This window comes from Falco biarmicus, chromosome 1 (assembly GCF_023638135.1).
Source record: "Falco biarmicus isolate bFalBia1 chromosome 1, bFalBia1.pri, whole genome shotgun sequence".
Classification (NCBI taxonomy): Eukaryota; Metazoa; Chordata; class Aves; order Falconiformes; family Falconidae; genus Falco; species Falco biarmicus.
Window position 1 is genome coordinate 20854748 of NC_079288.1, and position 27835 is coordinate 20882582.

At 58.8% G+C, this 27835-nt stretch overlaps 1 protein-coding gene across 2 annotated transcripts; it reads left to right on the forward strand.

Moving 5' to 3' along the window:
- Positions 1–243: 243 nt before the first annotated feature.
- TMEM132E (transmembrane protein 132E) lies at positions 244–27813 on the forward strand. Of its 2 annotated transcripts, none has more exons than XM_056326716.1 (9): positions 244–674; positions 13442–14339; positions 15282–15422; positions 18992–19184; positions 19436–19579; positions 23491–23696; positions 24296–24575; positions 24657–24848; positions 25378–27813. In XM_056326716.1, exons 1-9 carry the CDS (start codon positions 602–604, stop codon positions 26404–26406), a joined length of 3156 nt encoding a protein of 1051 aa, XP_056182691.1. In that variant the 5' UTR covers positions 244–601; the 3' UTR covers positions 26407–27813. The 2 variants fall into 2 exon arrangements, with proteins under 2 accessions (XP_056182691.1, XP_056182690.1); XM_056326715.1 differs by lacking the exon at positions 244–674 and adding an exon at positions 4663–4758.
- Positions 27814–27835: the final 22 nt, after the last annotated feature.

Genomic DNA, 27835 nt, shown 5'->3' on the forward strand with positions numbered 1-27835 from the left:
GTTGAGTTTTTTTTTCCTGGGGGGGGGAGGGCTTTAATTCAGCTTTTATTTTTTTTTTTATTTTTGAAGAACCGCGCTTGGAAATCTTATTTTTATTCTTGTGCATGGGGGGGCTGGCGACCTGCTAGCCCTGCAGCATCATCCTTCATCAGCACATCTTTTTTTCTTTTTTTTTTTTTTTTTTTTTTTGCGGGAGGGGGTTACACGTGCTCCCCCCGCCCCGGCTCCCGAGGAGGAAGAGGAGGGGGACCCGTCCCCGTCGGCTGGGCGCTCCCCCGGTCGCCCTGCAGGCACTGGGGAGGCGGGGGGGTTGCGGCAGGTTTGGGGTGGGGAGGGGTGGGGGGCCGGAGATGGGGTGCTCTGCTCGCTGAGCTGGGGCGGGCAAAGCCGCCCCCCCCCCCAACCAGAGTCGCCCCCCCCCCCCCCCCCCCCCCCAATTCCGCTCTTGGCTGCTGCTCCCGGCTCGCACGTGGTTGGATTTAGGGGATTTCTGCGGTTTTTTTGGTGCTTGGTTTGGATTCCTTTTATTATTATTTTTTTTGCCACGGGTGTGGCTCGGGCCCCCCCTCCCCCCGCCTTTCTGGCTGCCCCCCACCTTGCAATGGCCTCTCCGGAGAAGATGCTCCCCGGGCCGGCCACCCTGCTCTGCTGCCTCTGCTCCCTGCTGCTCCCCGGTAAGTGCCGCTTGCACGGGCGGGGGCGGCGGCGGTGGGGGGGGCAATATATATATATTATGTGTGTGTCTGCAATATGGGGTGTGTGCGTGTGTATTTGCACCCATCTCCCCCCTCCAGCCCCGTCTGCCCCCTCCCAGAGACAGCGCCTGCCTCTCTGTGCCCAGCTGGGACATACGAAAATCCAACACCCCCCCCGGCAGCTGCCACTTCCCCTGGTCCTGTGTGCCCCCCCCAAATGGGTAAAGATTAGAGTTTATTCCTGTCTTAATAAAATGACAGCTTGTGCTTGCAAGCGCTTGCAGCAGGCTGTTTCCCTGGGCAGGGAGCAGGTTGGCAGGGGGGGACATGGGACGAGGGGGCTTTGGTCCCCTCTAACCCCCCCTGCCCCATGTCTCCTTAATGTAGAGCTGCTTTAGCAGGAGGATCAGGGGCTTTATCTGCTATTATCCACTCGCTTATCCTGCCGCCCCCCCTCCCCCCCTCCCCGCACCCAGGCACTTTCCTGGTCTGCGCTGAGTTACGGGGCAAGTGCTGCCCAGGTGGCATCATTCTGGGGTGTGGGGATGGGGGTGCAGCCTCTGCCATCCCTCTGGTTCTTTCTGACCCCCCCTTCCATGGCTTTTGGGGCTGGCGGTGCTGCTCTTGCCTGCTGCCTGGGCAGGGGGGGCCCCAGCTGTCTGCGCTGACTTGCCCTGAGTCGCATCCGTATCGCTGCTGTGCCGTGTGGTGACATCCTGGCCCGCCCCGGTGGCAGCCCTGGGGATGCTGGCACCTGCTGCTGGGGGCTTTTATTGGTGAAGGCCAAAAAGGGGTCATGCACCCCGGGGACACACAGGGCTGGTTTCCGTGGATGTTTTTTTTGGATGGCTTCTATGTAAACCCAAGCCCCGCAGATGCCCTGGCCAAAGCAGCTTTCCCTGGCAGCCAGCTTGGCTGGGCCGAAAGCAAGGGGCTGCTTGCAGTTTGGGCAGGGGGGAAGGGCGGGCACCTGGAGCCTTCCTGCTAGCCTGCCTCTGAGCTGCGGGCTTGGAATGTCCCAGGGGCTGGGGGCTGTTCTGCCCAGCTCAAATGAGACCCTCCCCCAGGAGCTGGAGGGGATCCCTGGACTGTGCCCAGCTCCATTTTGCACCGGCAGCCAGTGGCCAAGGCACTTCTGGGGCTCAGACAGGGCTTTCTCCCGCATCTGCAGCTCCCGGAGCTTCTCTGAGGAGCTGCTCTCCCACAGTGGTGAAATAAGGAGGAGGGGGGATGCTGGGAGCATTGTGGGGAGCTGGCAGTGTGTTTCCACCCTTTAAAAAAAACCCTCTGACCCCAATGGAGAAGCTGGAACAGAGATACTCCAGGCTGGCAAGCACTGCAACTTTACGTAGCATCCTTTGGGGTGGGAGATGCTGCCCCCCGAGCCTGGGTGTTTCCCGGGGTGCTGCCTGGGCAAGGTTTGCTGGCAGAGCTCTCCTCTTTGGGACCACTAGGTCAGGGGGTTTGCGGGCAGGGGTCTGGCAGCCAGCAGGGAAGCGGGATCTCCTTCCGCTCCTCAGTTTGCCTGGATGAGATTCAGCCGTCTGGGTCGGTGCTTCCCCACGGGTGCGCTGCTGAAGGCGGCTGCTGGCTTTGCTGGCAGACGATGGGAAATATCCCTGGCAAGCAATCCATCAGGAATCACCTCTAGTGCAGGGTCTGGATGCAGCCCCCCACTCCCCATCCCCTTCCGGGCATTTCTAAGCTCCTCTGTTGCTGCTGGGACACCACAAGCCTGGTGTGTCAGGCCTCAGGTTTACACCGGGACAGAATGTGGCCCCTGGGCTGGGGGATGCGATGGGAGGGGGGTCCCTGCGGTGATGCCGACAGCATGAAGCGGGCGAGGGTGGTTTGTGCTGGCTGTGGGGCTGGGGCTCGCTGCGCTGCCAGGAGGATGCCTGTGCCGGTGGAGAGAGGAGCCTCTGCCAGGAGTTTTTAGGCTCTTTTCAGGATGTGCAGCTGCCCTCGCTGCCGCTTTGGCCTTTCCCGGACAAATAAAGGTCTTGGAGGGAGCCGGAAAAAGAGACTGAGAGCTCCTAATTCTCCCAGCCTTTCTTACAAATTGCTCAGGCTGGCAGCGGGGGTCAGCCGGCTGTGAAGCAGCGCCCTGCTCTCCTGCCTGGGGTATTTTATTCTGTTTTCCCTTGTTTTTCTTTAGGAGCAACCCTCAGTGCCAACCTTGCCCCCGCTGCGCTTCCCTGCCAGCACTGGGAGCTGCAGGAGCCACTTGGCCGCTGGCCCCACATCAGCTGCTTCCAGAAAGGGATTTTTTTGGCCCCTCTGGGGTGGAATGGCCCCAGGGTGGCCTCAGGGCTTGTGGGAGGGACAGATGGATGGACCCCGAGGCTGTGGCGTGCTGCTGGGTGCCAGTGGGGTGTGCTCGGTGCGGTCGTGCTGCCTGTTGGGATGCGGCACGACGAGGATTTACCCACCGGTTTGCAAAACAACTTCTGCTGTCCGTGGCGTTGAGCCTGGACTCCTGTGTCTTCTCTCTGCTGAGCCTTGTCCCTGCAGTGTGCCTCAGTTTCCCCTTTCCCGGAGGCAGCACTCACCCAGATGCCTTGGTCCAGGGGTGCTAGGGTTGTTCAGCACCTGCCCCAGCACGCAAGGCGGGCTTGGGATCCTACAGCCCCAGCACCTCCATCCTGCTGCCGGTGGGGACGGGGCCACGCTGTTCTCCCCGTAACTCCCACAGCTTGTTCCCTCCACAGGCAAGCCCCAGGTGTGGGGCTGGGGGTGAAGGATGATTCTGTGGCCCATGGCTCCATCCCTGGTGGGGGGCTCCATCCAGCACACCCCAACCCTTGTGGGGGGAGGATATGGACCACCCCCCATCCCTCTTTCAGCTCAGAGCATCTCCCGGCTCAGGGATTTTCAGACCAGCAGGTGGAGATGTGCAATAACTCGCTGCCGAACCGGGAACTACACCAAGCCTGAAGGAGGAATGTACACCGGGTGTTTGCTCATTAACAGCCCCCATCCCGGCCATGCTGATGGGGCCAGAGCAGCTGAGCATCCTGAGCTCCAGCTAGGAGCAGAGTGGGGGCAACAGGATCTTTCCTTGCCGTGGCAGGCAGGTGGGAGGACAGGATCCACCTCTGAGCTGGGTTAAACCTAGCACAAGTTTTACCTTGGGTACTGCAGAAAAGGGGGTCACACAAGGGTACCCTGAGGCCGAAAGGCTTCGGCTCCAGGCTGTCCTTGTGTGACCCCAGGGCCCACTTCATCTCCCCCCAACCCTGATACTGTAAATCCCAGCAGGATGCTTGCACTAGGACCTGGGGGTGTGAAAGTGGACACCCCACTGGGAAATTGCCTTTTCTTCTACCTTTTTTGTCCTCTTGGTGTTGCTAAGGAAAGAGAAAAGGCTGAGGGATGCTATTGGCAGCGTGATGGAAATCCTCTGAGTGATTGTTTTGGTAAGCATCAGTTGCAGGATTTGGCCCTGGGGATTTCAAGATGCATTAGGTGCCTTGGTACCCTTGGCCAGAACTATCCTTTTGTGTGTGCATGTGTATGTAGGATGCTGCATTCCAGGCTCAGCCCTGCTGCATTGCTGGGGAAACCGAGGCAGGGTCTCGGGTGGCAGCAACCCCCTGGTTGGGGATTGCTCAGCAGTTTTTGGAAACCTGGCTTTTCGGGTATTTTAAGTTCTGCTATTTAATTCATCCCACTGTGACCTGCTGCAGAGGTCCCTCCTCGCCCAGCTTATCTGCATCCTAGAAAGAGGAGGAAAGGAAAAACCAACCCAGCTGGGGGTCCCTGCAGAGCATCCCCAACACTGAACTGACACATCCCAGCTCCATCCCCTCCTGTAGACCTCTAGGCTTTAGCAGGGAGGTGGGCAGCAGGATGTGGCCTGTCCCAGAAGATGTGGGGAGATGATGTGTGAGGGAAGGGGTGCTTACATGCCATAACCTGCTTTTTTTTTTGGCTCCTGCAATTATCTGGCCAAAATAGCCCGTGATGAGTGTGTGGAGGAATCGGCAAGCTGCCGGTGTGTTCCCCTCCTGCGCGGCGCCTGTCGCTGCCGCTGTACGAGCATCCCATCCATCTGGAAAAGGTCACTTTTGCTAATCTAATCAGACTCTTTTATTATTACATACATGGCTCTGCTAACGAGCAGCCCCCCGGGGAGGGAGGGAGGTGGCTGCTTCTGGGGTGGGATGTGCTGTGACAGGGGGGCCTGGGAGCCCGCTGGTGCCTTTGGGGACAGGGTCCTGCCTGGGGAGTTTGTTTGCATGCGATGCCAGCAGGAGATGTGGTTCAATGGTGCGAAGTAAGGCAGGTCCTGGTGCTCCTTGCCAAGGGGAGAGGCAGCCGGAGTTCCCTGTTTCTCTGAAAATTGGGAGAAACAGGGTCCTCCAGCCACATGTGATGTGGCTCCTCACCTGGGAGGGGGACACAAGCCAGGCTGGGGGATTTATGGGCTATCACCTCTCACATAAACATCCCAAGTTTAGGATGCAGAAGCTTTCCTGGGGACTAGTCCCTTCCTTTTTCTTAAGCTGTTGCCTGATCTGCTGCTGCTCCCAGCTGGGCACCCATCCCTCCTGCCAGCTGGGTGCTGAGCCCTTTGCCCCTCGCTTGCTGGTCTGGCCTCCCAGGAGGGCACCATAATCAAGGCGATTCGCAATCTTCTGATGAAGCTGCCATCTCCTGCCAGCGAGCATTTTCCCATCACTTGGACCATATTTGCTGTCCTTGATTTTTCAATAGCTCTGCTAAAAGCCCAAGTGGGTGATGCTGGGGTGGCTTTTCCCTCGCTTGCAGCTGCTGTCACCTCTCAGCCCCTGCAAGAGTTAACACGGCGGGTTTTGCCTTGATTAAATGGGCTTGGGCAGGCTGGGCTCTTCCCCAGGCCCAGAAAAAGTTGAGAATGAATTAATTTTTAATTTATTTTTCATTAAGGAAAAGCTATGCTTTCCCTCTTGGAGATAAATAAGACTGAAAATGCAATACCCGCTGCTGCCAGCTCGGTGCAGCTGCTGGATGTGCTCCTCTCCAGGTACCAGCTAAATTAAAAAAAGGAAGGGGATAGATTCAAGCCATGCATGTTCGATGGTGTGGCAAAGTCCTGAGCTGGTGACATCCCTGGCCTAGGGCTTGTCCCCAACCCTGCTTTTGGGGCTGCTGGGTGGGGGCTGGGGCTGATGCTGGACCCCAGCCCCAGTTGCTGGGGTCTGGGTTGATCTGTGGCTCCTCATGCTCCTTAAGTGCCTCTGGAATTAAATCCTGCTCTGATTCTGAACGCAGCCTGACACACGTCATCAGGGGTGAAAATTAATCGGCGTCTAATCAGTCTGAAACAGCCTGGGCTGGCAGTGGGGGGGCGGGGGGGGGGGCGGGGAGCATATTTGGTGTTTGGACGTTTGGATTTGGAGTGTGGTGGGAGGATGTTCCTGCTCCTGGCTGTGGTGGGAGGGGACAAGGGGGATCCAAGCAGGACACATGGCTTTGGGGGGGTCATCGCGTCGCCTCCACCCCAACACCGTGGTGCTGGGGGCCTCTCCCTCGGGAGGTGCTGTCCCTGTCCCTGCTTCCCCAGGCCACCCTTCAGGGCTCTCTCCTGCTGCCTGTCCTCCCACTTCTGGCTCCCCAGAGGTGTTATTTGGGGAAGCCATCTGTGCCTGCCTGCTGCTGAGGGGCTGCTCCCAGCTCCCGGCATGGGGGGAACCTGGTGTGTCTGGGGGCCCAGCCCAGGACCCACCACAACACATGCTGGGAGCTCAGGGGCTGCTGGCTTTATCCCAGGGCAGCTTCCCCCCACCTCCTGCAGCCTTTTGGAGCCCCTGGGCATCCCTGTGGACATTCATAGTCAGGCAATTCCTTGTCTTTTTTTTTTTTTTTTTTCCCCCCCTTTTAATTAATTTTTTCATTTTTCTTCCTTCTCTGTAAAGGCCTTCTCCTCCCCGTCCCCCAGCCTGTCCCTTGCCATGATTTGTGGAAATTGCTCTAAAGTAGCTGCCGCGTAAAAGCCTTGCCGGCTCCAGGAATTTATGGCAGGCTGTGCTTCTGCACAGCACATCCCATTTAGGTCATATTTATTTATTCCTCTAGGTTCCTTGCTTCCCCCCCGTTTAATAATTTCCTGGGGGAAATGCAGACCTCAGCACTTGCAGCCTGTTGCGGCGCTGGGATGGTTCCCTTTTGCTTAGTGCTGCTGGTCCTGAAATACAGGCAGTGTGCTGGCCCGGGGCTGAGTCCCACCAGCATTTCTTATTTTATTGCTTCTGCCTGTGAAGCCAGGCTGGACCTTTTGCAGGGGGAGAAGTCTTAAGGACCTAAATGAAAGGAGAATCTAGCAGTGCCTGTCAGGCAGAAGCACAACCCTGTATTAGACACTAGAGAATCCACTCTTGAGGCAACACGGCAGCTCACAGGAAGACTTGATATGCTTTTCCTCGCCAGCACCCACTCGATTCCTGTCCCAGGCTGGTTTTGGGAAGCCTGGATCAGTTTAACCTCCTGGGCTGAGTGCTGTGGTCCTTGGTACCATGGGGCTTCCCAGCCCTTTTTGCCCCCATCACTGCTGCAGATGTGGGCAGGGCTGGGGGCCAGGACAGTCCCCATGTCCCTCTCCTCCTGGTGGCCACAGCTGGGGCATCTCACCGCTGCGTGCTGGGGGAAGGTAATTTTACATTTGTAACAATTACTCACTTAATTGAGTTCCAATTAGCTGGGACTGGATATGGAGGCTCTTGGCGTGTCGGAGGGAAGGGAGAGCTTGTTGTCTTTTATGTCACTGAAAACAATTTCCAAGGCTCTGGCTGCTGGGAGACATTTCTGAGGTTTCCATGAGGGGCCTGCCTGTATTTTCTAATTTCAGCTTGTGTTTTATTACTGGCTGGTTTTTTTCCCCTGGCTGCGTGGAAGTGCAGAGCAGAGCGGGGCTTGTGTTGGGGCTGGCTGAGTTTTGAGTGGAGGTGGTGGCCTCAGTTTTTGCTTTCTGTTGGTATTTAGGGTGTTTGGAGGTGCTGACCCCACTTGTCTGGGAGGGTAACGAGGTGGGGATCGGTGCTGCGGGGCGGGGAGGGAAAGGGATAGGTGCAATGCCGGTTTCCAGGATGGGTGGAGAGATGGTGTGTGAGCCTGGCCCTTCCCTGGGAGCTGGGGCTGCCTCTAGCTGGAGCCTCCAGCTGTTGCGACATCCAGATGTGGGAGCTTCAGGTGGGGGACATCCCTGGGAGTTCCAGATGTGGCACATCTCTGGCATTTGGAGCCATTGCTGCCCACGTTTCCCCTTTGTGCTTGGCCCTGAGGGCTGTGGGGGCAAAACTGGATCACCAGGTTTTGGGGCTCTGAAGCCTCAGCCAGGGACCTGCAGGATGCTCGACGGAGCGGGGTGGCTTCAGGCTGCCTTGTAATGGAACAGCAGTTGGGACATTTGTGCTGGGGGCCTGGCGGGGAACAGCTGGGCTGGGCTTCCTCCTTGGGGGCTGCAGGGTTTTGCTGTGGTCCCCTGGCTTTTAGCATTTCAGGCAGATCCGTCACCCCATTTTCTCATCTGGGTGCTGTCCCATTTTGGAGAAACTGAGGCAGCAGCATGTCCTGCCACCATCTCCCTGATTCAGGGGTAGTATCATCAACTTGCCACTCTGATATGGGGCTGGATCTGGGCAGAATAGGAGCACTAGCGGTACTGCCATTGCTGGCAGCGCTGGCAGCCCTGTGTCCAGGAGAAGCATCATCCCCTTCTTGCAGGTGCAGAGAACCGGAGATGTTCTCTGTGCCTTGGGCTGCTGTGGTTTGCAGGATCCCAGGGCCTGTAGTGGGTGTCTTGGACCACTGATGAAATCCCACTGGCCTTTTCATCCCATGGCCAGGAATCCCGGTGACCACGAAAACCCCTCCAAAGGATTCCTGAGCTGGGTTTGAAGCCAGTGTGAAGCCCTCTGCTAGGGATAGTAACACAGCTCCCTGCCACCCTCCGCCATCCCTCTCCACAGCCCTTCCCGTGTATTTATCATCACGTCAGCTCAAGTCATTGCTTTATGGGCAACTTTCCCAGCTTGCTCCAAAGCGGGACCACCATGGGAGCCCAGCTGCGATGGGCTGGTGTGGGCTACGGCCACGGTGAGTGGTGGTGGCCTGGCAGGAGCTGGGGGAGCTGAGGCCAGTGTCTCGCATCGCTGGTGTGGAGCTGTGTGCACTCCATTGATGCACCGAGCCCCCAGAGCCGTCTGTTAACGCTGCAAGAGGTTTTAACCCTCCTGGCACGACCTCAAACCTCCCCTCCTTCTCCAGTGCTTTTCCTATATGCTTTCCCCCTGCTAAGTGGGGATATATGTGCTGGGAGCCCCCCACCATGTCCTATGGGATAAGCCAGGATAAAGATCCCCCCTGGAGCGTGGCTAAAGCTCCCCTACAGCAGACAGCTGAAGCTAAGCTGGAGCTCAGCGCTGGCTATCGGTGCCGGATAAGGGGAAGAGGAGGAGGAGGAGGAGTAGTTTCTTCAGCCTCAGGATGGCGGGTAGGAGCAGGGACAGGGCTGGCGGGGCTGCAGTGGAGGCAGGATGGAGGGGCTGAGCTGTGCTCCCCCCGTGCCCCATTTGCTGGGGATTCAGGGCAAGGAAGGAAGGCGAATGAGCCGGTGTCCCCTGCTGGCCATAGCTCCGTCCAGTCTGGCTGTCAGCCTCTTTTCCCGTGTGTCCATCAGTCTGTCTGACCCCAGCATCCCTAAGTGTGGGGGGACGGATGGACGGAGCAGGCTGGTGGTGACCAAAACCCCATCATGGGGTCCTTGCTGAAGTGGGGATGGGCAGGTGCTTTTTGTGCTCCTTTTTGCAACAGCAAGACCCCTTGGCCTGGGGAGGGTCGTCTTGATTTTAAGGCAGGGCTGGAGGGTGCTGGGGCTGTCCCCATGTGTCCTCGCGGGCGGTGGGAGCAGCTCAGTCCATCTGGCCGTGCCACTGCAGCCGGTGTGGGGCACATCTGGCTGGGCAGATGTGGGGGCTTGGTGAGGAGGTTGCTGGCAGTTGTGTGTTTCCATCTCCCTCTCTTCCCCCCTTTCCCCACCATGGGTTGCAGGTCACCCCGGCTCCCCACAGGCTACTGGGGGGTGGGAAGGAGGGGATACTTGGGAATCCCATCCCATCCCACTGTGGGGCTGGCGTGGCTCCTCAGCCTGGGGTGGTCCAGACAGCCCCCGGGCTGGTCAGAGCCTGGCCAGACACAGAGATCTGCTTTTTTTGCTTGCGGTGCTGAGCTGGGAGGGTGGAAGGACCATATGGTCCCCTCTGCGCCAGCCTAATAAAGCTGGGAATGCAGGTCAGGGGCTACAAATCCCATTAGCTACAGCGGGCTGCAGAGCAGAGCCAGTGACCAGGGTTTAACCCTTCTGTCCCCCCATGTGGGGGCATGACAGCCATCCTTTCCTCCTGGAGGCTGCGAGAAACCAGGACAGGAGCTGGGGACAGTGGTGTGGGGACTAGAGTCTCCTGAGCTATTTTGCTTGTCTGTCCATCCTTCCATCCATCTTTCATCTCCTGAACTGTTGTGCTGTCTGTCCTGCCTCCCTTCCTCCCATCTCCTGAGCCATTGTGCTGTCCATCCTTCCTTCCATCCAGCACCTCTTTTCCCTCTTCCTGCAGCTATTCTCTTGCTGTCCAGCCACTTCTGACCTGCCTATCTCCTTCCATCCATCCATTCTCTCTGCCGGTTCATCTATCCTTATCCATCCTTTCTTCCTTGCTACTTAGCCAGCAGCCATGCATCCGTACATCCGTGCATCTCCTTCCTCCCTTCTCCTTCCCTCCCCACGCTCCATCCCTCTGCAGCACAGGGGCTCGGGCTGGGCTGTGATCCACCCTCCTGGCACCCACTTCAGGCTGGATGCGGCTGGGTTAGACCCTCTCCTGCCAGGATTAGTTTATGACCAAGGAACAGAGGCGCCGGTCCCGTCCCCCTCCCGGCGACAGATTATAGCATCATTTAAATGCATTTTGTCTGTGGAAGGAAATAGCTTCTCTGGGTGCCGGCAGTCCGCCTGCGCTGAACTAATCGTGACCGTCGCATTCATCTCCCTCCCAGCTTGTCCCCACTCCCTTCCCTCATCTGGCATGGCCGGGGTGCAGGTCTGCGTGTGGGCTCAGTGCTGGGGCCACCGCAAGTGTCCCCACTGTAGCAGGGCTGGGGACCACGGTGCCTTATCGGAGTCAGGCAGCGTCCCCAGCGCACGTCTGAGAGCCCTGTCCGGCTGCAGAGGGGAGAGGGGCTTTTCCCACCGCCCCTCGTGCGCAACCATTATTTGCTCTCGGAGAATCCCCAGGGCAAGGAGGAAGGGGCTGGTTGCTGGTGGTCTCTGCCATGAGCTGGGGCTGGGGACCAAATTACAGACTAAAAACTGTCTGCTTTTGCCTTCCCCGTGTGGTGGGTAGCAGTGGGTGCCCCTCGCTGGTGGGTGTGGGCTGGGTCCTCGCTGGGGCAGCACAGAGGCTCTGCCGTCTCCCCACCCAAGGGACAGGGGGTGACACCAGGCGTTTCGCACCATCCCAAGGGTGGGTTTTGCGCAGGGCCATGCTGGGCATAGAGTTGGGTGGTTTTGGGGTGGGTTTTTTTCATGAAATGACGTGATCCTTCCCCAAACCCCGGAGGTTTTTAAGGGATAAAGGCTGATGCTATTTCAATGAGTCAGCTAACCATAGCCGCTTTCCTTGGCTGCCCATGCCTCCTTTGGTCCTGCCAGTCCCTCACCCAAGCAGCCAGGCTGGTGTTGCTCCAGCTGGTGGATCCTTATCTGCAAATAATCTCACGCCTTGGAAAAAAATCCCCTTTTCTAATTGCTGGGGATGGCAGGAGCAGCTGTGAGTAGGTTAACCGGGATACAGGGAGGATGCAAACCTTCACGTTTTGCAGCAGAAAGCAATCTCCATGATCTGGAGGAGCAGAAAGCCCCTTACTGGTCATCATTTCTGAGTAGAGAGGCACCTATGGGTGCTTTCTGGGGCTTGGCACCTCTCCTGCAGCTCCTGGCTCTCCAGGAGGTGGGAAAATGGCAAGTGGGACGGGCTCAGCAGCTGGGAATGAGCAGGGTTAGTGTGGCGGGCACTGGAGCTGTGCCCACAGCAGTGCCAGCACGGTGGCCACGCCAGTGATGCCGGCAGCGTGTCCCCGGCATCCACCCAGCCCTAGGGAATTCTCTGCCTGGCTTGTGGACAGGTTTCATCCCAGGCAGCGTAGCTGTGGATGCTGCCCGTCCCTGTATCGTCCCTGTATCGAGTACTAATCCTTTTATGAGCCCTCTAAGCTGCTTAACTCCCCCACGCCCTGCAGAAGAGAGTTCCCCGGGTGGGCTGCAGGGTCCCACTTCCCCTTCAGCACCGCCCAAGGTGATGCTCCCAGGTGGGGAAAGCCCTGGGGTCCTGGCATGCTCCAAAGCCCCCGTTGGGGATAAGGCTGAGCCATTCCTGGGAGCCGAGCCATCACATCCACACCTTTCGCCGTCGTTTGACACAGTAATTTGGGCTCTCCTGCTTGGCAGCCCCTTGGGAGCGGTTGCAATCAGTGCCAGGAACAGGGGGTGCAGGGGGCTGGCAGAGAGCTGAAGGGGGCTGGGGGGGGGGGGACCCAGGCCTCCTGGGAATTGCTGACAGCCGCTGGCGGATGCAAAGACCTTGAGATGTCTTCCAGGCTCCCGCAGCTGCCGGCACAGCGCGTGCCACCGGCCCGGCTCCGCACCAACCGCCTTTTGCAGCATCTGCTTTAGTAGAAAGATTTTGAGGGGTTTTCTCTCCGCTGGCTGCAGCAGAGGGGTGGCCGGGTCCTTCGAGGGGCTTGAGCAGCGGTGGCTCTCGGGACATATGGCCAGCAGTCACTGCATGCTGCCTGTGCCATGCCTGCCTGGTGTGCATTCATTTTTTGTAAAGCAAAATGGTCAAAATGAAGGACCAAAGGGATTTCCTAAGGGTTAGCAGGTCTGGGTGCTGCTGGGGTTTGCAGAAAATGGCACCAACATCATCTTCATCACTTTTCCACCAGGCCATGTCCATGCCTGGAAATATCAGGGCTGGGCCAGCTTTGGTGTATAGGGACAGCACTGTGTGGGTGGCACCCCTAGGTGGGTGGTGGGTGATGGACCAGCTGTGATACCACCCTCACAGGCAGCCCATGGGGACGAAGCAGGTCTGGGGTGGAGGAGTCAGTTTAGCCACCTTCCCCCTGTGATCTGGGAGCTAAAAGCAGGAGGACAATCTTGATCATAGATACCTGGGGGATCTGGGGGATCAAGCCTCTGGAGAAACTCGGCTTCCCTTTCTCCCCGCATTTGGAAGCAGGGATGTGGCCAGTTATTCCCTGTTTCTATGAGTGGGTCTGTGGTGTTTTGGCCCCTGTCGTGGCATGGGTGCTGGCTGGGTGACCAGCGCTTTGGGCTCCCCAGGGGCAATGCTGAGGTTGGACGTGGCTTCAACACGCCCTGGCCCAGCCTTGGGCAGCTCCTGAAAGTCCATCCTTGCTGGACACCGCATCCCATGCCGAAGGTGGGTTTGGTGAGACTGGAGCTGGCTGCTGGGATGCATAGTGATGCCTGAGGTCCTGGGAAGGTGGTCTGCATTTTTGGTTTACAGGAGAGAATCCCAGCCATGCTCTTGCTGCCCTTGCAAGGGGCCTGGGGGCTGAAGCACCAGCTCCTCCTTGCTGTGGGGCTGGACTGCTCCCACCTGGGTCTGTTCTCTCTGCTCTGGGGCTCGGGAGATGCTCTGGAGGGGACACCCTGTGCTAACCTGCACTTTCCATCCCCTTCACAGCCCACGCCAAGGGGCCAGCCCCCAGCCCCGAGCCCGCCGAGCCCCCTGGTGCCATCATGCTGCCTGTGAGCTACCGCCTGTCCAACACCCGCTTGGCCTTCTTCCTCAAGGAGGTGGGAGCCAGCCCGGTGGGCAATGGCAGTGCCCCGCTGCAACGTGCCGAGCCTTTCGTCGTCTTCCAGACCAAGGAGCTGCCCATCCTCAACGTCACTCTGGGGCCCTTCAGCACGGGGTTGGTGCTGCCCAAGGAGCAGCTGCAGCCCTCCAGCACCCTGGAGGTCCCCGACCGCCTCACCGTCAACTGGAAGGTGCGCGCCTTCATCATCCAGCCCCGGCTGGTGGCCAACCAGCCCGTGGTCCAAGTGCTCTTCTACGTAGCAGGCCGGGATTGGGATGACTTCGACGTCACCGACCGGCTGCCCTGCGTGCGGCTCCATGCCTTCCGCGACGCCCGTGAGATCAAGAGCTCCTGCCGCCTGCGGGGCAGCCTGGCCATGTGCCTGGTGCAGGCAGAGCTGCCCCACGCCTGGTTCGGCCCCCCGGCCGTGCCGCTGGGCAGGCGGAAAAGCCCTGAGAGCCTGGAGGTGCCGGGCGAGAGCCAGCAAGCCGAGCTGTACTACACCCTGCATGCCCCCGACGGGGCTGGCCAGTGCCTTGGGGAGATGGTCCCCCGCCGCGGGGCCGGGGGGGCCAGGACCGAGGGTCCTACACAGCACCCGCTGCTGCGCATCGGCAGCGTCAGCCTCCTGCAGCCCCCCCCCGGGCAGCCCATGCAGGAGCATCGGCTGGACGGCAATGTCTTCATCCGCCTGCCCGACAAGCCCCTCAAGCCGGGTGAGGTGCTGAGCATCCTCCTCTACCTGATGTCCAATTCCACGGTGGAGCACTTCACGCTTAGGTAAGGTCCTGGGGCTGCCCCCCCTCTGGGAGCAGCCACCTTTTGAGGGGGTGGTCGTTTTGCCTGGGCTGTGCAAAGGCAGCCGTGGGCAGGAGGGAGAGGATGAGGAGGGCGTATTGTATTTAAGGGACCTGCCAGGGGCTAGACCGGGTCTGGCAGGGCTTTGGGAAGGTGAGGGAGGGCAGAGGAGCAGCTGGTTGGAGGCTTTGCAGTGGGAGCTTCTCGGAGGGAAGAGAAGGGCTGTCCATCCAGGATTTCCATCTCTGCATTGCCAGTATGGACTGCTGCCTTCGCCCTCCCTGTGCTCTCCCAGTTGCACTGGGATTAGGGCTCCACCAGCAGATGTGGGTTTGTTCCCAGCCACTTTGGGGACAAAGTGTGTTATGGCCATGTGGCTTATGCGGAGTGAGCAGGGTCTCCCAGTGTGCCCCCCATCCTGCCTCAGAGCCAGGGTGGGAGCAGAATGGGGCAGTGGGCAGGAGGTGCTGAGCACCCCAGTACAGGGAGGTGTGTGGGGGACCCCCTTGCTGTGTGTCCCTAAGGATGGAGGGACAAGCCCCGGCCACATCTCTTCAAAGGACATTTACAAGTGCCCCTGTGGCTACCGGGCCAGCAGTGAGCCCCTGGCACAGGGGACACCACACTCCAGGCTTTCCTGCCCTTCACCTCAAGGATGCTCAGCCCCACAGGGGTGCTACTGTACTGGGGGGCAGCACTGGGGCTGGGGGACCAAAATCCTGCTGGAGGGGTGATGGAGGGACAACATTTTATGAAAAAGGGAGGCTGGGGTGGGCCCAGCCCCATGGTTGTTGCTGACAACTTGGGTGATGTTTCTGACAGCCAGGAGGGATCAGGGGCAAAAAATCCCACCCTGCAGGGTGCCCGGGGGGGTCCAGGGGTGCCGAGGTGTGAGGGTCCAGCCCTGACTGTCACTCTCCACAGGGTGAAGGCCAAGAAGGGTGTCAACCTGCTCAGCACCAAGTCGAGGAGCGGGCAGTGGCTGGTGAGCTCGGAGCTGCTGACGGGTGGCAAGCACTCCACCGCCACCGTCGATGTGGCCAGGGTGGACGGTGCTGGGCCCAGGTAAGGGCCCCCCTCTTGCCTGCCCCCCAGCACTGGTGGGGTTGGGCAGGTTGCTGGGTTTGGCCTGGGTTGGTTTCCCGTTGCCCCCACCCTGGGTTGGCTGCGGCGCCGTGTGGGTGCTGGCAGGGGAAACTGAGGCACGGCAGTGCGCAGCCTGGACTGGGAGATATGGAGGCACTGAAGGGAGATGAGCGATTTGGGGGTCAAACCCTCAGCCCAGCTGAGGTTGGGGTAGGTCCTACGCTGATGGGGGAAGGGGCTTGGTTTTGCGTGTGGTTTTTCACCTCTGCCGGCACTGTGCTTGTGAAAAGGGCAGGTGAAGGTGGGTTTCGTGGCCCGAGGTGGGCAGGTTGGTGGGCAGGCAGGCAGCTGCCCCGGGGCTGTGTGATGTGATGCCTTCAGGTGGGATCTGCTCTGTGGCCAGCACAGGCGACCAAGCTGGGGTCAAGCAATGAGCTCGTGAGTTATCGGTACCAGTTAGCAGCTGCATCCCTGAGCTGGGATCGCCTGGCCGTGTCAGATGCTGGTGGGCATCTTTGGTGGATTTTGGGGCTGAATTGTGAAGCCAAGGAGGATCCCCCAGTTTGGGGTGAAAGTAGAGAGCAGTCCCCAGGCAAGGTCCTGTCTGGACCATGAGGTGATGGATGAGTGGTGGGTGGGGAGCATGAACCAAGGTAGCACCCGAGACGGGCAGCGATGGTTCTGCCCTGCTCAACATGAGGACAGTGCCAGTTCCTGTGGCTCTGAGAAAGACTTGGGTTGGTTGAGGAGAGTCCAGGGGACAGAAATGAGAATGTTCTGAAGGAGTGAAGACCCACAAAGCCAAGCTGAAAACCCAGAGGCTGCTCAGCCTGGAGAAGGGGAGATGTGGAACTCTGGCTTGTGAGCGCATGGAGGCTGCAAGGATGGGGATACCTGGGCAGGACCTGGCGAGCAAGGGCAGGGGATGGGCACGGGGTCCAGTACAGGAAAAACACTTCAGTACTGGAAAGCAGTTGTTCCCAGGCTGTGATATCTCACTCTGTCTCTGGGAAAAGGGAGACGAGTGTCTTCAGGAGCCAGGTTAAAATGAGTTGATGCACTTGAGCTGTTTCTGCCCTCTGTGTTGGAAATCTCCTCATATCTCTGCCCTTCACCCCAAAACCGAGCAAAGCTGGGGACAAACTCATGGAGTTCCTCAGCTCTGCTTTGAACATGAGCTCAAAAGTTATCTGCAGAAAACCCCTACAAATGGCTTACTTGGAGGGTGGATTTTCCTTTACCCCACACCATTGCTTCCAGATATACAATGCAACTGCAGCACCTAAGCCCACAGCCCTGTGGCTGACATTGGGGTGTCCCCAGGGGCCACGAGTCCCCTCATCCTCCTCATGGCCACCCCAGTGCCCCTGCACGTGGCTGCCAGGCCAGCCGGCAGCGAGATCCCCTCCGCTCCCCCTTCCCCCTCTCCTGTCTGCCACCGCCGCTTCAAATCAGCCTGGAAAGGTTAGAGACGGCGGATGAATTTAAAGTGATTACAATCACCTTTTAGACAAACAACTCCATCAAATATTAACGGAATGGAAAGTATGAATGACTCAAAGCCGTGTTGCCCTCCAGGCGGTGCAGCCGGAGAAATTTGCCTTGCCAGGGCTCTGGGGGCTTTTGGCAGTGCCAGCTGGGCGGGGAGGGGGTGAGGGCTCTGAGCTTTGGTGTGAAATAGCTAATTTTGGATGTTTTGCACCCCAGCAGCTGCATCCTAAGTTATTCCCCCAATCTAAGCAGCCCAGCTCTTGTGTCTGCCGTGGCTGAGAGCAGATGATGCTTGGGGAGGGCAGAAGATGGTGGCTGTCCCCTGGTGAGGCTCCTGGGATGCCTGGGGACACCCTGTGACAAGGAGTCCCAGTGCCGAACCACCTCTGGCATGAAGCCGCAGCTCTGGCTCGCCTTTGAACCTGGCTTTTCCCAGCTGTATCTGATAATTCTGCATTGGAAGAGGCAGGGAGCAGCCAAATCCCCTTCTTCAGATTGGGTGGCCTTTGGCGATTTCCCTTGCACCCCTGTAGCCGCCTTGGGGGTGCAAAGTCCCAGCAGGACCCCGCCAGCCCTTGCGCAGCAGCTCCACTGCCAAGCCCGTTGTCCCTGCTGTGGGAGCAGGGCTTGCCATGGCCTGGAGCAGCCCCAGCTTCTTGTTCTCCTCTTTCTCTGCTCCCTTTCACTCATTAGACATGTGTCAGAGAGAAACCCACTGTATCCAGCACCCCCACATCGATGGGACCTTCTCAATAGCTGCGAGATGACAGCAGAGCCGGTCCCGGCTTCCCTTGCTGCAGGGATTTCACCTTTCCTCACCCCCCGGTCTTTTGCTGGTTCTGCTGTTCGTAAGGGCTCTGAGGTGTCCCCTGGGGATGCTCTGATTTTAGGAAGCAATGGAGAAAGTTGACTTGGGGGGAGGAGGGTTGAACCCTGAGTCCCCCCAAGGGATTTGCAGGTTGGATGCAAAAATAGGAAGGCAGGATGGCACCTGGGGAGGTTTGCTCCTAGGGATGGGGTGTAAGAGTGATATATGCCGTTGCTGTCAGGCTGTGTCCAAGCTGTGATGCAGAGGACAAGGGACACCAGCTGCCAAGTCCCCTCATCCCCTTAGACTAGCACTATGTGCCAGCTTTGGCAGCGCGCAGCCTCTCCATCCCATCCTGCCTCGGGGATGCCCCAGAGTTTGCTCCCTGACCATTAGCTCCTGGTCCCGCTGTCCTCAGCAGCAGCAGCAATAAATGCGTGGGGTTTTGATGAGCTGGTGGTCTCAGAGCTGTTATCTCCAGCTGGTCTTGTCTACCTCCCCCATACCCTGGCCATCCACCCCCTGCACCCCCATGGCTGCCCATGCAGGCTGGGGGGCAGCCCTGCTCTGAGTCACAATTCAGTGTTGTCCCATCTGCTGTCTGTGGTTGAACCTCTTTTCCTGTGCCTCAGTTTCCCTCCGTGTTCCCCTTTGGAAGGGGCTGCAAAGTCAGCGGCTTGGACTGAGCTCTTGTATAGGGACTTACTTGCCATCCCTGAGCATGCTGCCCTCCACACTTGGGGTTTGACCCGCTGGAGATGATGAGTGGGCAGGTGGGAGCAGCCCAGGGCAGTAAATCCAGCCACACTGCCGGGAAGACAGAGCCAGGGAGCAGAGGGCAGCGCCTGCAGCCACCCACTGTCCCCAGGGACCATGGCCACATGCTCACCCTGTGATATCACCCGGCAGCCTTGGGAGAGTGCCGGCTTGAGTCGCCGAGGTTTTTCTCCTCCTGGGGAGAGGCAGTGAAATACATTTCTCTCTCCCACTGGGAAGATTCCCATGGGAATCTGCAGGCTCCCACTGGAGCAGCCGCTGGTGGCAGAGCAGGGGATCAGCTGCTGTGATTGGCAGCAAGCATCGTGGTGGCACCTACAGCGCGGTCCCCTTGGCAGGCATAGGGACACCGAGAAGAAACTCGCTGGGGATGCTCTGCATCCCTAGAGGGGGCCGCCTGGCACTGATCCCAGGGCATCTGTGGGAGCCAGGGCATCCAGCTCACTGCGTCCCCTCCTGTCCCCCTGCCCAGGGACGGAGACTCCTCCTCTGAGATCATGCAGCTAGATTTTGAGATGGAGAACTTCACCAGCCAGTCGGTGACACGCCGCATCATGTGGCACATCGACTACCGGGGCCGCAACCCCCCGCCTGATCTGGAGAAGGTGGTGACAGAGTTGACGGTCATCCAGAGGGACATCAGGGCCATCGTGCCCCTGGCCATGGTAAGCGAGTTCCTCTGCCCTCTGCTTAGCTTATCTGCTTTGATGTTGGTGATGGATTGGGTCTCCCTGAGCCATTTCCCACCAGCCCGTCTGCTTCATAACGCCTATACATCCATACATCCCACCCACCCACCCACCCACAGGTCCTCCTTTACGCCAGGGCTGCAGCAGGAGATGGACCAACCAGGATCTAACCCTGGAGAGACAGGCTGCCCTCTAATGTGACGATCCTCTTTGCACCCCATCCTCAGGACACAGAAATCATCAACACGGCCATCCTGACGGGGCGGACGGTGGCCATTCCGGTGAAGGTCATCGCCATTGAGCTGAGTGGCGTCATTGTGGATGTCTCGGCTATGGTTGAGTGCAAGTCCAACAATGAAGACATCATCAAGGTGGGTGTGGGGAGGGGGCTTTTGTGACCTTTGTGAGTGGCTGAGCTTCTCCCAGGGGTGCTGACCCCAATAGTGGTGCAGGCTGGAGCTCGATGAGCTGGGGCTAGTGGCTGACTAGCTGACTAGCTGGCTAGTGGCTTGTGCTGCACAAGCCCACCCCATCCCAAGCATCGTCCCCTTAGTGGCTTCAGTCCATGTCTGCCTCTCCTTGGGATCTGCTGGGAGAAGGACAAGAGACTTTGTCACTGTCCCTGGAGATGCCATGGGATGCTTCGGCACTGTGCAGGCTGGCACCAGGCAGCAGCGATAACTATGGATGATTGCAGCACTTGGGACTGATAAGGTGAAATACTGTCACCTTGCGATGTGAGCTGCACGTTTCCATCAGTGGCTTCACTCGTGCCTCTGGGTGACGTTGATCTCCCATTTGGATCGGATGCCAGGGTGAGCTCGGGCTGGGGCTGCGGGCTGGCCCCAGTGAGGGGTGGGGGGGTGACCTGGGCATTTGGGGACCACGGAGGGAAGAGAGGGGCTGAGGGAGAGGGGCAAGATGGGTTGCATGGGAGAGATGCTGATTAGATGAATGCAAAAGGCTCATTGTTGCAGCAGCTGCGATAGCCCTCGCATCTGCCCCAGCCATCGAGGCAGCAGTCGGTCCTCAAATCCAGCCATGATTTTTCCATCACCAGACCCATTCATCCATATGCATTTTTCTATCCCTGTATCACAGAATCAGAATCATTTAGGTTGGAAAAGACTTTTAAGATCATCCAGTCCAACTGTTAACCTAGCGTATGTATCCATCTATCCACCTGCCTGTATTATCCTATCACCATTTCCATCCATCCACCCACCCCTAGACACTGTTACCTTCTCCCAAACACCTCCCACCCCTCTCCCTGCATGCACCCAGCCAGCCCACCCTCTCCACGTCCCTGGTGTGTCGGGCAGAGGCAAGGAGCCATGCTGGGGGGCTCCCCCTTGTCCCTCAGGCTGGGGGATGTATCCCCTTCTCCCCATCTTTGCCAGAAGCCACCAGCTGCTCTCCCAGCCGAGCCAGGGTGATGGGCAGAGCTCCAGCCCCGTTGGGACTTGCTCTCCCCAGTGGTCCATGGGTGGGTGACAGTCAGTGACAGTCACAAACTGTTTACCCAAGTTCTTGACTAAAGCTCCGATCCGTGCGATTTACAGCACTGGGTCTAATTTATGGAGACCGGTCCTCCGCAGCGTGGTAAAACACTGGAGCAATAATACACTTCAGGATGGACTCCAAGACACTTAAACTGTTTAATGTGCTGCCTTTCTACTCATAAATCTATTTACACACTGTCCCCAGACCTGGGGGGGAGCAGACACACGCACACAAGCTGGGATGAATAATGCATGGAGCAGCCCTCCGGCCCCGGCTTGCCTCCTGCTTGCTGCTTGGAGCCCCGTGCAATTTCTTGCTGAGTTATTTTGTGTTTGTGCTGGAGCTTCATTTCTGAGGGAGCTCTCAGTTACCTGCTGAGATTGGGGAGTATGATTACGGTGTCAGGGCTATAAACCTGTTACATAAATCAAAGCTTACATAGTGGGATGTGCTATCTGTTACTGTAAATAATTTAACACGAAGGAGGGCTGGGGAGCTGCTTTTCCCCACGCTGCTTGTGGCTTGGTGGTGGTTGCTCTCGTGTGTAATGTGGAGGGAACGTGCCCTAGACCTGGTGCAGACATGGCTGTGAAGGTGTCAGAGCCACCTGTGAAGGGTGGTGGGAGAGCACAGGCGGGGGTTGTCATCCTCGTCCCCTTCTGTGGTGATACAGGGTGCCTGCCTGTGCTGACCCAGAGGGGGGGGACCTCATCACTCAAGGTGGCATAGAAATAATCCCCCTTGCCTGCTGTGTGGTGGCACTGGGGGCTGCGTATGTGTTGAGGGACATGCAGGGAGTGGAAGGGCCACCTCTGCTGCCAGCGATGCTCAATGGGACATGCTCAACCTCACTTGCCCATGTGAACCTTTCGTAGGAGCTCACCATCCGCACCCACTCGAGGACCCACCAGAAGCGAGTCAGCTCAGTGGGACTGAGCCTCAGGGACCTTGGTCACCCACAGCCACTGCCAGGACCCCTGGCTGGCCAACATGGGGTGGTGCCGCGAGCTGTGGAGGTTCTTCCCCACTCCTGAGAGGGCCTTGGAGAAGATGTGTCCTTTTGATCCCATGCTTGAGACCGTGCCAAGAGGGGAGCTCCTGGCCACAGAAGCGGAGCCAGCAGTGCCTTGGCTCGCAGCCCAGGCAGACCTCAGCCTCTTGCTTCCCGATGCCTTGCTGCAAATCCGGGAAGTTTCTCTGAACAAGCGTGCACTTCATTTAAAAGCTAATCTGCAGTCACTCCATCATCAGGACAGGCCTGATGTGCCGGGATTTCTTTGTTGTCATAGTTTCAAACCCCCCGATTGCAAAGCAAGTGGTCCCAAGAAGAAAATTCTGGGGGTGGGGGGTTATTAGCTAAGGTAATGGAATCAGCAGCCCATCATATTTATAGTGATAAATGGCACGATATCCAGAGCGCTCCTTTGCTGGAGGGTTTGCCCAGGAGCTCATCTTTATTCACATGCCGCCCCACCAGAGATGAGATTGTCTTTTCAGATGTGCTGAGCTGGTATCTCTGATAGGAAAACAAGGAACAAACCCTCCTGCATCGCACTTCCATGCCTTGGGGACTTCCCGAGGAGCCCGGGTCCTGAGCTCTGCCTCCTCCACCGGTCCCAGGGACCACGGGCACCTTGTGGCATGCTCCTGCAGTCGAAACATGGAGCTCTTGTAGAAGTCAGGCCCTGCTCATGGGCTTGGAAATGCAAAGTTCCTGCAGCTGAATGACCACAGGTACCCAAACATAGGGTGGGAAGAGCCCACAGTGATGCCATCACCTCTGCTGTCAGCTACCACGAAGCATGGACTCAACCCCTTATCAGCTATCAGCGAATCCACGTGGCTTGTTGGAGATAAACCCTTCTATGCTGTTGAGATGCTCAGTGCATCTGAGAGCGACTGTACAAATGAGCTGAGCAAATGGGTTTTACTTTTCCCCAGCAGCAAACAACCTAGACGCAATCCCTGATGGTGTGGGCAGGTTGGGCCAGGGGGCCGCACCGGGTGGGGGCTTGGTGTCCCCTCGGCCAGGTTGTCACTTGCCACCCTTCCTGGGAAGGAGCTGCTGACTCTGGTGGCCTCGGCCAAAGCTCAGGCGATGCTGCAGTGGCATCCTCTTAGCTCCTTAATTGGCTCGGCTCGGTCGGTAATAAGTGGCCCCCACAGGATATATTTGTTTTATAGCAAATTTAACTAATAGCATTTGCATAAACGGAAATTAAATGAGAAAGAGAGTGAGAAGATGAACATGAGGATTCAGACGGACTCTAGGAAGCTTTTTCTGGGGTTAGCAGGAGGGACGGGGACAAGGCACCAGTGGGTACGGGCACACAGGCACACGGCTGCTCTGTGCTCGCTGTCTCCTGGGCATGGGTGGAGGAGATTTTGGGGCAGGATGAGTAACTTGCAGCCTCTGTGGAGCACCCATGGGTGCCTCTAGCTCGAGCACAGAGAAGAGGTACAATTCAGTACAGAGGCCAAAGAGAAACTGAGGCACCAAGTGAAGGTACCTGGTGCAGGTGGGAGTGGGCGAGGGCTGGCAAGGGGACCTGGGCTGGGGGGAATTTCGCATTATGGAGGTGGTGTGTGCAGGTCCACGCCTCTGAGCATCATCTCATGGAGGAGAGGGCATCCCTGTTCCCGGGGCCACCTTTAACCGTGTACATGTCGGGTGAAAATCTGCTCCTCCAGCACTTGCCATTCTCCAGGCAGCCTCCTGCCAGCATCTCTGGTGTGTCTGTGGGACCGTTGCAACCCCCCACCCTCACTTCTCCCCCAGGTCTCCAGCAGCTGCGACTACGTTTTCGTCAGCGGGAAGGAGTCACGGGGCTCCATGAGCGCCCGGGTCACCTTCACCTATGAGCACCTCTCTGCCCCGCTGGAGATGACGGTGTGGGTGCCCAAACTGCCACTGCACATCGAGCTCTCAGACGCCCGGTTGAGCCAAGTGAAGGGCTGGAGGGTGCCCATCCTGCCGGACAGGAGGTGGGTGCTGCAGAGCCACCGTGCTTGGGGTCTGTCCAGCCTTGAGAAGGCAAGGTGAAGGTGGGTGGTAGTGGTCTAATTGTTCAGCTTGTTCAGCTACATAATGAGGGGGTTTTAAAGATGATGGAGCCAGAGTCATCTCAGGGGTCCTCAGTGAAAAGCAAACACGGATGCAGGTTGCACGTTTGTATGGAAGGAGGAAAACTTCACAATGAGGTTGGTTAAATGCTGGAGCTGGTGGGGAACATCCATCCTTGGCAATGGTCAGAACTTCCCTGGATGAGGCCAGGAGTGGCCAAAATCCAAAGTTAGCCCTGTTTTGAGGTCTAGAGAACTCCAGCTGTCCATCCCAACCTGAGATATCTTGTCCTCTCAGCTGGTTAGGTGGCAGAGATGCTGGCGACCCTGTTACCACGTGCTGCTAAAGCCCTCAGAGACCTCATGGGCAACGAGGCATCTTGTGGCCAGGAGCTATCATTTTTTTTTGGTGATCTTGCATTTCTCCCTGCCCGGCCACCCCTCTCCTTTCCTGTGGGGGCTGAAGAGCCATGGCAGCGGGGAGCTTGGTAGCACTGCCCACCCACTGCCCCATCCCGCAGGTCGGTGCGGGACAGCGAACACGAGGAGGATGAAGAGGAGCGGAAGCAGAGCCGGGGCTGTGCCCTGCAGTACCAACATGCCACACTGCAGGTCTTCACCCAGTTCCACACCACGGCAGCGGAGGGCATGGGGCAGGTGGTCACCATGCTAGGGCCCGACTGGCTGGTGGAGGTCACCGACCTGGTCAGCGATTTCATGCGTGTGGATGACCCACGGGTGGCCCACATGGTGGACAGCTTCACACTGGCCGGGAGGGAGCCGGGCACCACACTCTTCAAGGTACCCCCCAGCCACCTTTCCCCACCTCTGCCAGCTTGGCTGGGGGGGGCAGGCGGTGATGGGTACCCTCATCCCCTGCAGGTTGTGTCCCCACTCGTGGAGGCGGTGCTGGGCGAGACGCTGGTGACGGTGGCAGAGGAGAAGGTCAGCATCACGGACCTGAAGGCCCAGGTGGTCTCCAGCCTCTCGCTGTCCCTCCACCCCAGCCCTGGCAATAGCCACACCATCATTGCCCGAACGTCCGTGCAGCAGACCCTCAGCTTCTTCAAGCAGGTGAGGCCAGGAGGCTGCATTCAGGCTTGGGGGTCCAGTGGGAAAGTTGGGGTGGGGTGAGGGCTCCATCTGCAACGCCCCCCCCCCCCCCAGATCCTGCCCACAGTTGTCCCAGGCCCCCACAGCACCCGCTGTCCTCCAGACACCCTGGTGACCCCAAAGCACCCCAGAAACTTTCACGCAGAACTATGAACCAACCCTGCCCAGCCCAGGGTCAGGGGACAACCATGAGGACAAAGGGGTCTGGAGGAAATCCTGTACGGTTCCCAGCCCAGTGCTGGTAGCCACATCTGGCACCTCTGGGGAGGAGATTTGGGGTGAGCCTGGGCAAGCATGGGGAACACTGAGGGGAGAACAGGCAAAAGGGGAAAACTAGGTGATGGTTGGATGGATGATGGAGGGATAAAGGGTGAGTTGGATGGGGAAGAGGATGCAAAGAAGGAGAGATGGATGGATGGAGGGATGGACAAACAGGTGCAGGTGGGACTGGCATCGTGCTGGGCAACCGGTGCCTGTATTGGTCCTGCAGGAAGCGCTGCTGAGCCTGTGGATTTCCTACAGCGACGGCACCACGGCCCCCCTCTCCCTCTATGACCCCAAGGACTACAACCTGGTGGTGAGCAGCCTGGATGAGAAGGTGGTCTCGGTGACCCAGGACCGGGCATTCCCCTTGGTGGTGGCGGAGAGCGAGGGTGCAGGGGAGCTGCTGCGGGCTGAGCTGGTCATCTGTGAGAGCTGCCAGAAGACCAAGCGCAAGAGCGTGCTCTTCACAGCCTTGGCCAGCGTGCGGGTCCACTTTGGGTCTGAGGAGGACCCCACCTATGACTACGACCACGTGCCCAGCAAGCCAGGGCTGGTGGAGACAGGGGCGAGCACCACCCTGCGGGCAGAGGTGGAGAGGAAAGCGGAGCCGAGCGAGGACAGTAGGATGTCCAGTGCATCTCATCCCACCGAGGACTTCCCTACCATCCCCACTGGCTTTGTCCAGGTGACCAGGGGGCTGACGGACCTGGAGATAGGCATGTACGCCCTCCTGGGTGTCTTCTGCCTGGCCATCTTGGTCTTCCTCATTAACTGCATTGTCTTTGTGCTGAAATACCGGCACAAACGCATCCCTCCTGAAGGCCAGACCAACATGGACCATTCCCACCACTGGGTCTTCCTGGGCAACGGGCAGCCCTTGCGGGCTCACAGTGACCTCTCCCCTCAGCCCGAGAGCCCTGGGAACCCGCTGGAAAATGTCCAGACCTGCTGCCACGGGGACCACCACAGCAGTGGGAGCTCGCAGACCAGCGTGCAGAGCCAGGTCCATGGCCGTGGGGATGGTTCCTCAGGGGGCTCCACACGGGACCAGAGCGAGGACCCGCTCAACTCGCCCACCTCCAAACGGAAGCGGGTGAAGTTCACCACCTTCGCCACGCTGCCCTCCGACGAGCTGGCCTACAACTCCATCCCCATCGCTGATGAGGAGGACTTGGAGTGGGTCTGCCAGGACATGGGGCTGCAAGACCCTGAAGAGCTTCACAACTACATCCGCAGAATCAAAGAGATCGCTTAACGCAGGGGCAGAGGGGAGGGGGTGGGAGGGAGGGGGCTGCCACGCTGTGCCACACCTTGCCACGCCGTGCCACGCCACACCATGCCACACCATGCCGGCTGCTTCCCCGGGGCTGGAGACCCGCATCTGGCGCTCTCTTGTGCGTTCCCTCTTCTGCACATCTCACGTCCACCCTGTCGGAAGGCACCCCCGGGGGCCTTTTTCTTTTCTTGCCCTTTACCGTCTGGTTTTCCCAGGGGAGGCATCAGCACACACGTGGTCCCCCTGACCGCCAGCCCGCAGTGAGGGGGCAGCAAGGGGGTCAAGCCAGGGGGAAGAGACGGATGGGGTCAAAACCTCAACGTGTGTGCGCGTGTCCAGTGGCGAACAGGGCAGGATGGTGCTGTGGGTCCTGCTGTGCAGGGGGTGGAAATGGGGAGATGCCCCGTCCCCCCCAGGAGCCCAGCAGGGAGGTGGCAGGCAGGGGCTTCCCAAAGGCAACCCCCCTGTCTTTGCTGCACTCGGTTGCACAATTTTGGAGGTGAGTGCTGGTTCAGGGATTTGCCACTCCAGGGCTGTTGGGGTGTTGGGGGGGCGGGTTCCCCACCCAGAGCCTACTGCCCCACACTGTGGGTGATGCTGGGTGAGGCGGGAGGGGAGGGCAGCAGCTGGGGGGGCTGGAACCTCATGGCCACAGGTCCAGGGCACTGCTGTCCCCATTGCTTGCTACATCCCAGCCCCAAATGCTGGGCTCGCCCTGCTCCCTGTGGCGTGGGCCCTGGGGCACGGTGACAGTAATGTCTGCCACAGGAGCATCCCCTGGGGCCCCCAGGCAGGGGCAGTTTGGGGGTGCCCAGCAAGCTGTGACCTTGCCTGCCCCTGCCTCTGTTCCTAGCTGTGGAGCCAGTGCTGGCCCCCTCTGTCCAACAGCCCTGCTGGGACCTCCAGGGGGTTTCTGCCAACCCCCCCCCCAGTGCTGGGATGTGGCTCTGGAACTGGGAGGTGGTGTGGGGGCTTCACACCACCCTGGGGGCCAAGCCTGGGTGGGAACACCCACAACAGTACCTGGCCTGTGTCTCCCAGTGCCAGCCCATCAGGGATGCCCAGAGCCAGGCTCAGCCTCTGTGGTGCCTTCTGATGCCATAACCCAACACCTCCCTGGTCACCCTGCGCTGGCGGCAGCTCCCAGCCCCTCTGGCTCACCCAAGGGACCCCCCCAGCCCAGGGCCCCCCATGTCCCAGCCCAGCACAGAGCATCCTCAGCCAGGTCACCTCTGCGGGGACAACGGGGTGCCAGGGCTGGAGGTCCTGGGCTGTGCATTCATACCTGTGGGCACCAAGCGCGGGGGGGTGGAGAGCCCCCGGCATCACCTGATGGAGGGAGGAGGTTGGCAGCGGATTATTTCTGGATCGGAAGTTACCCACCACTGTGTCTCTTCTTTTTTTTTTT

Excerpts from the sequence above, each read along its gene's own strand:
- TMEM132E (XM_056326716.1), top strand. The coding sequence starts at position 602 with ATGGCCTCTCCGGAGAAGATGCTCCCCGGGCCGGCCACCCTGCTCTGC. Across the intron at positions 19,580-23,490 it reads ACAATGAAGACATCATCAAG|GTCTCCAGCAGCTGCGACTA; the intron begins GTGGGTGTGGGG and ends CTTCTCCCCCAG. Across the intron at positions 23,697-24,295 it reads CCCATCCTGCCGGACAGGAG|GTCGGTGCGGGACAGCGAAC; the intron begins GTGGGTGCTGCA and ends CCCATCCCGCAG.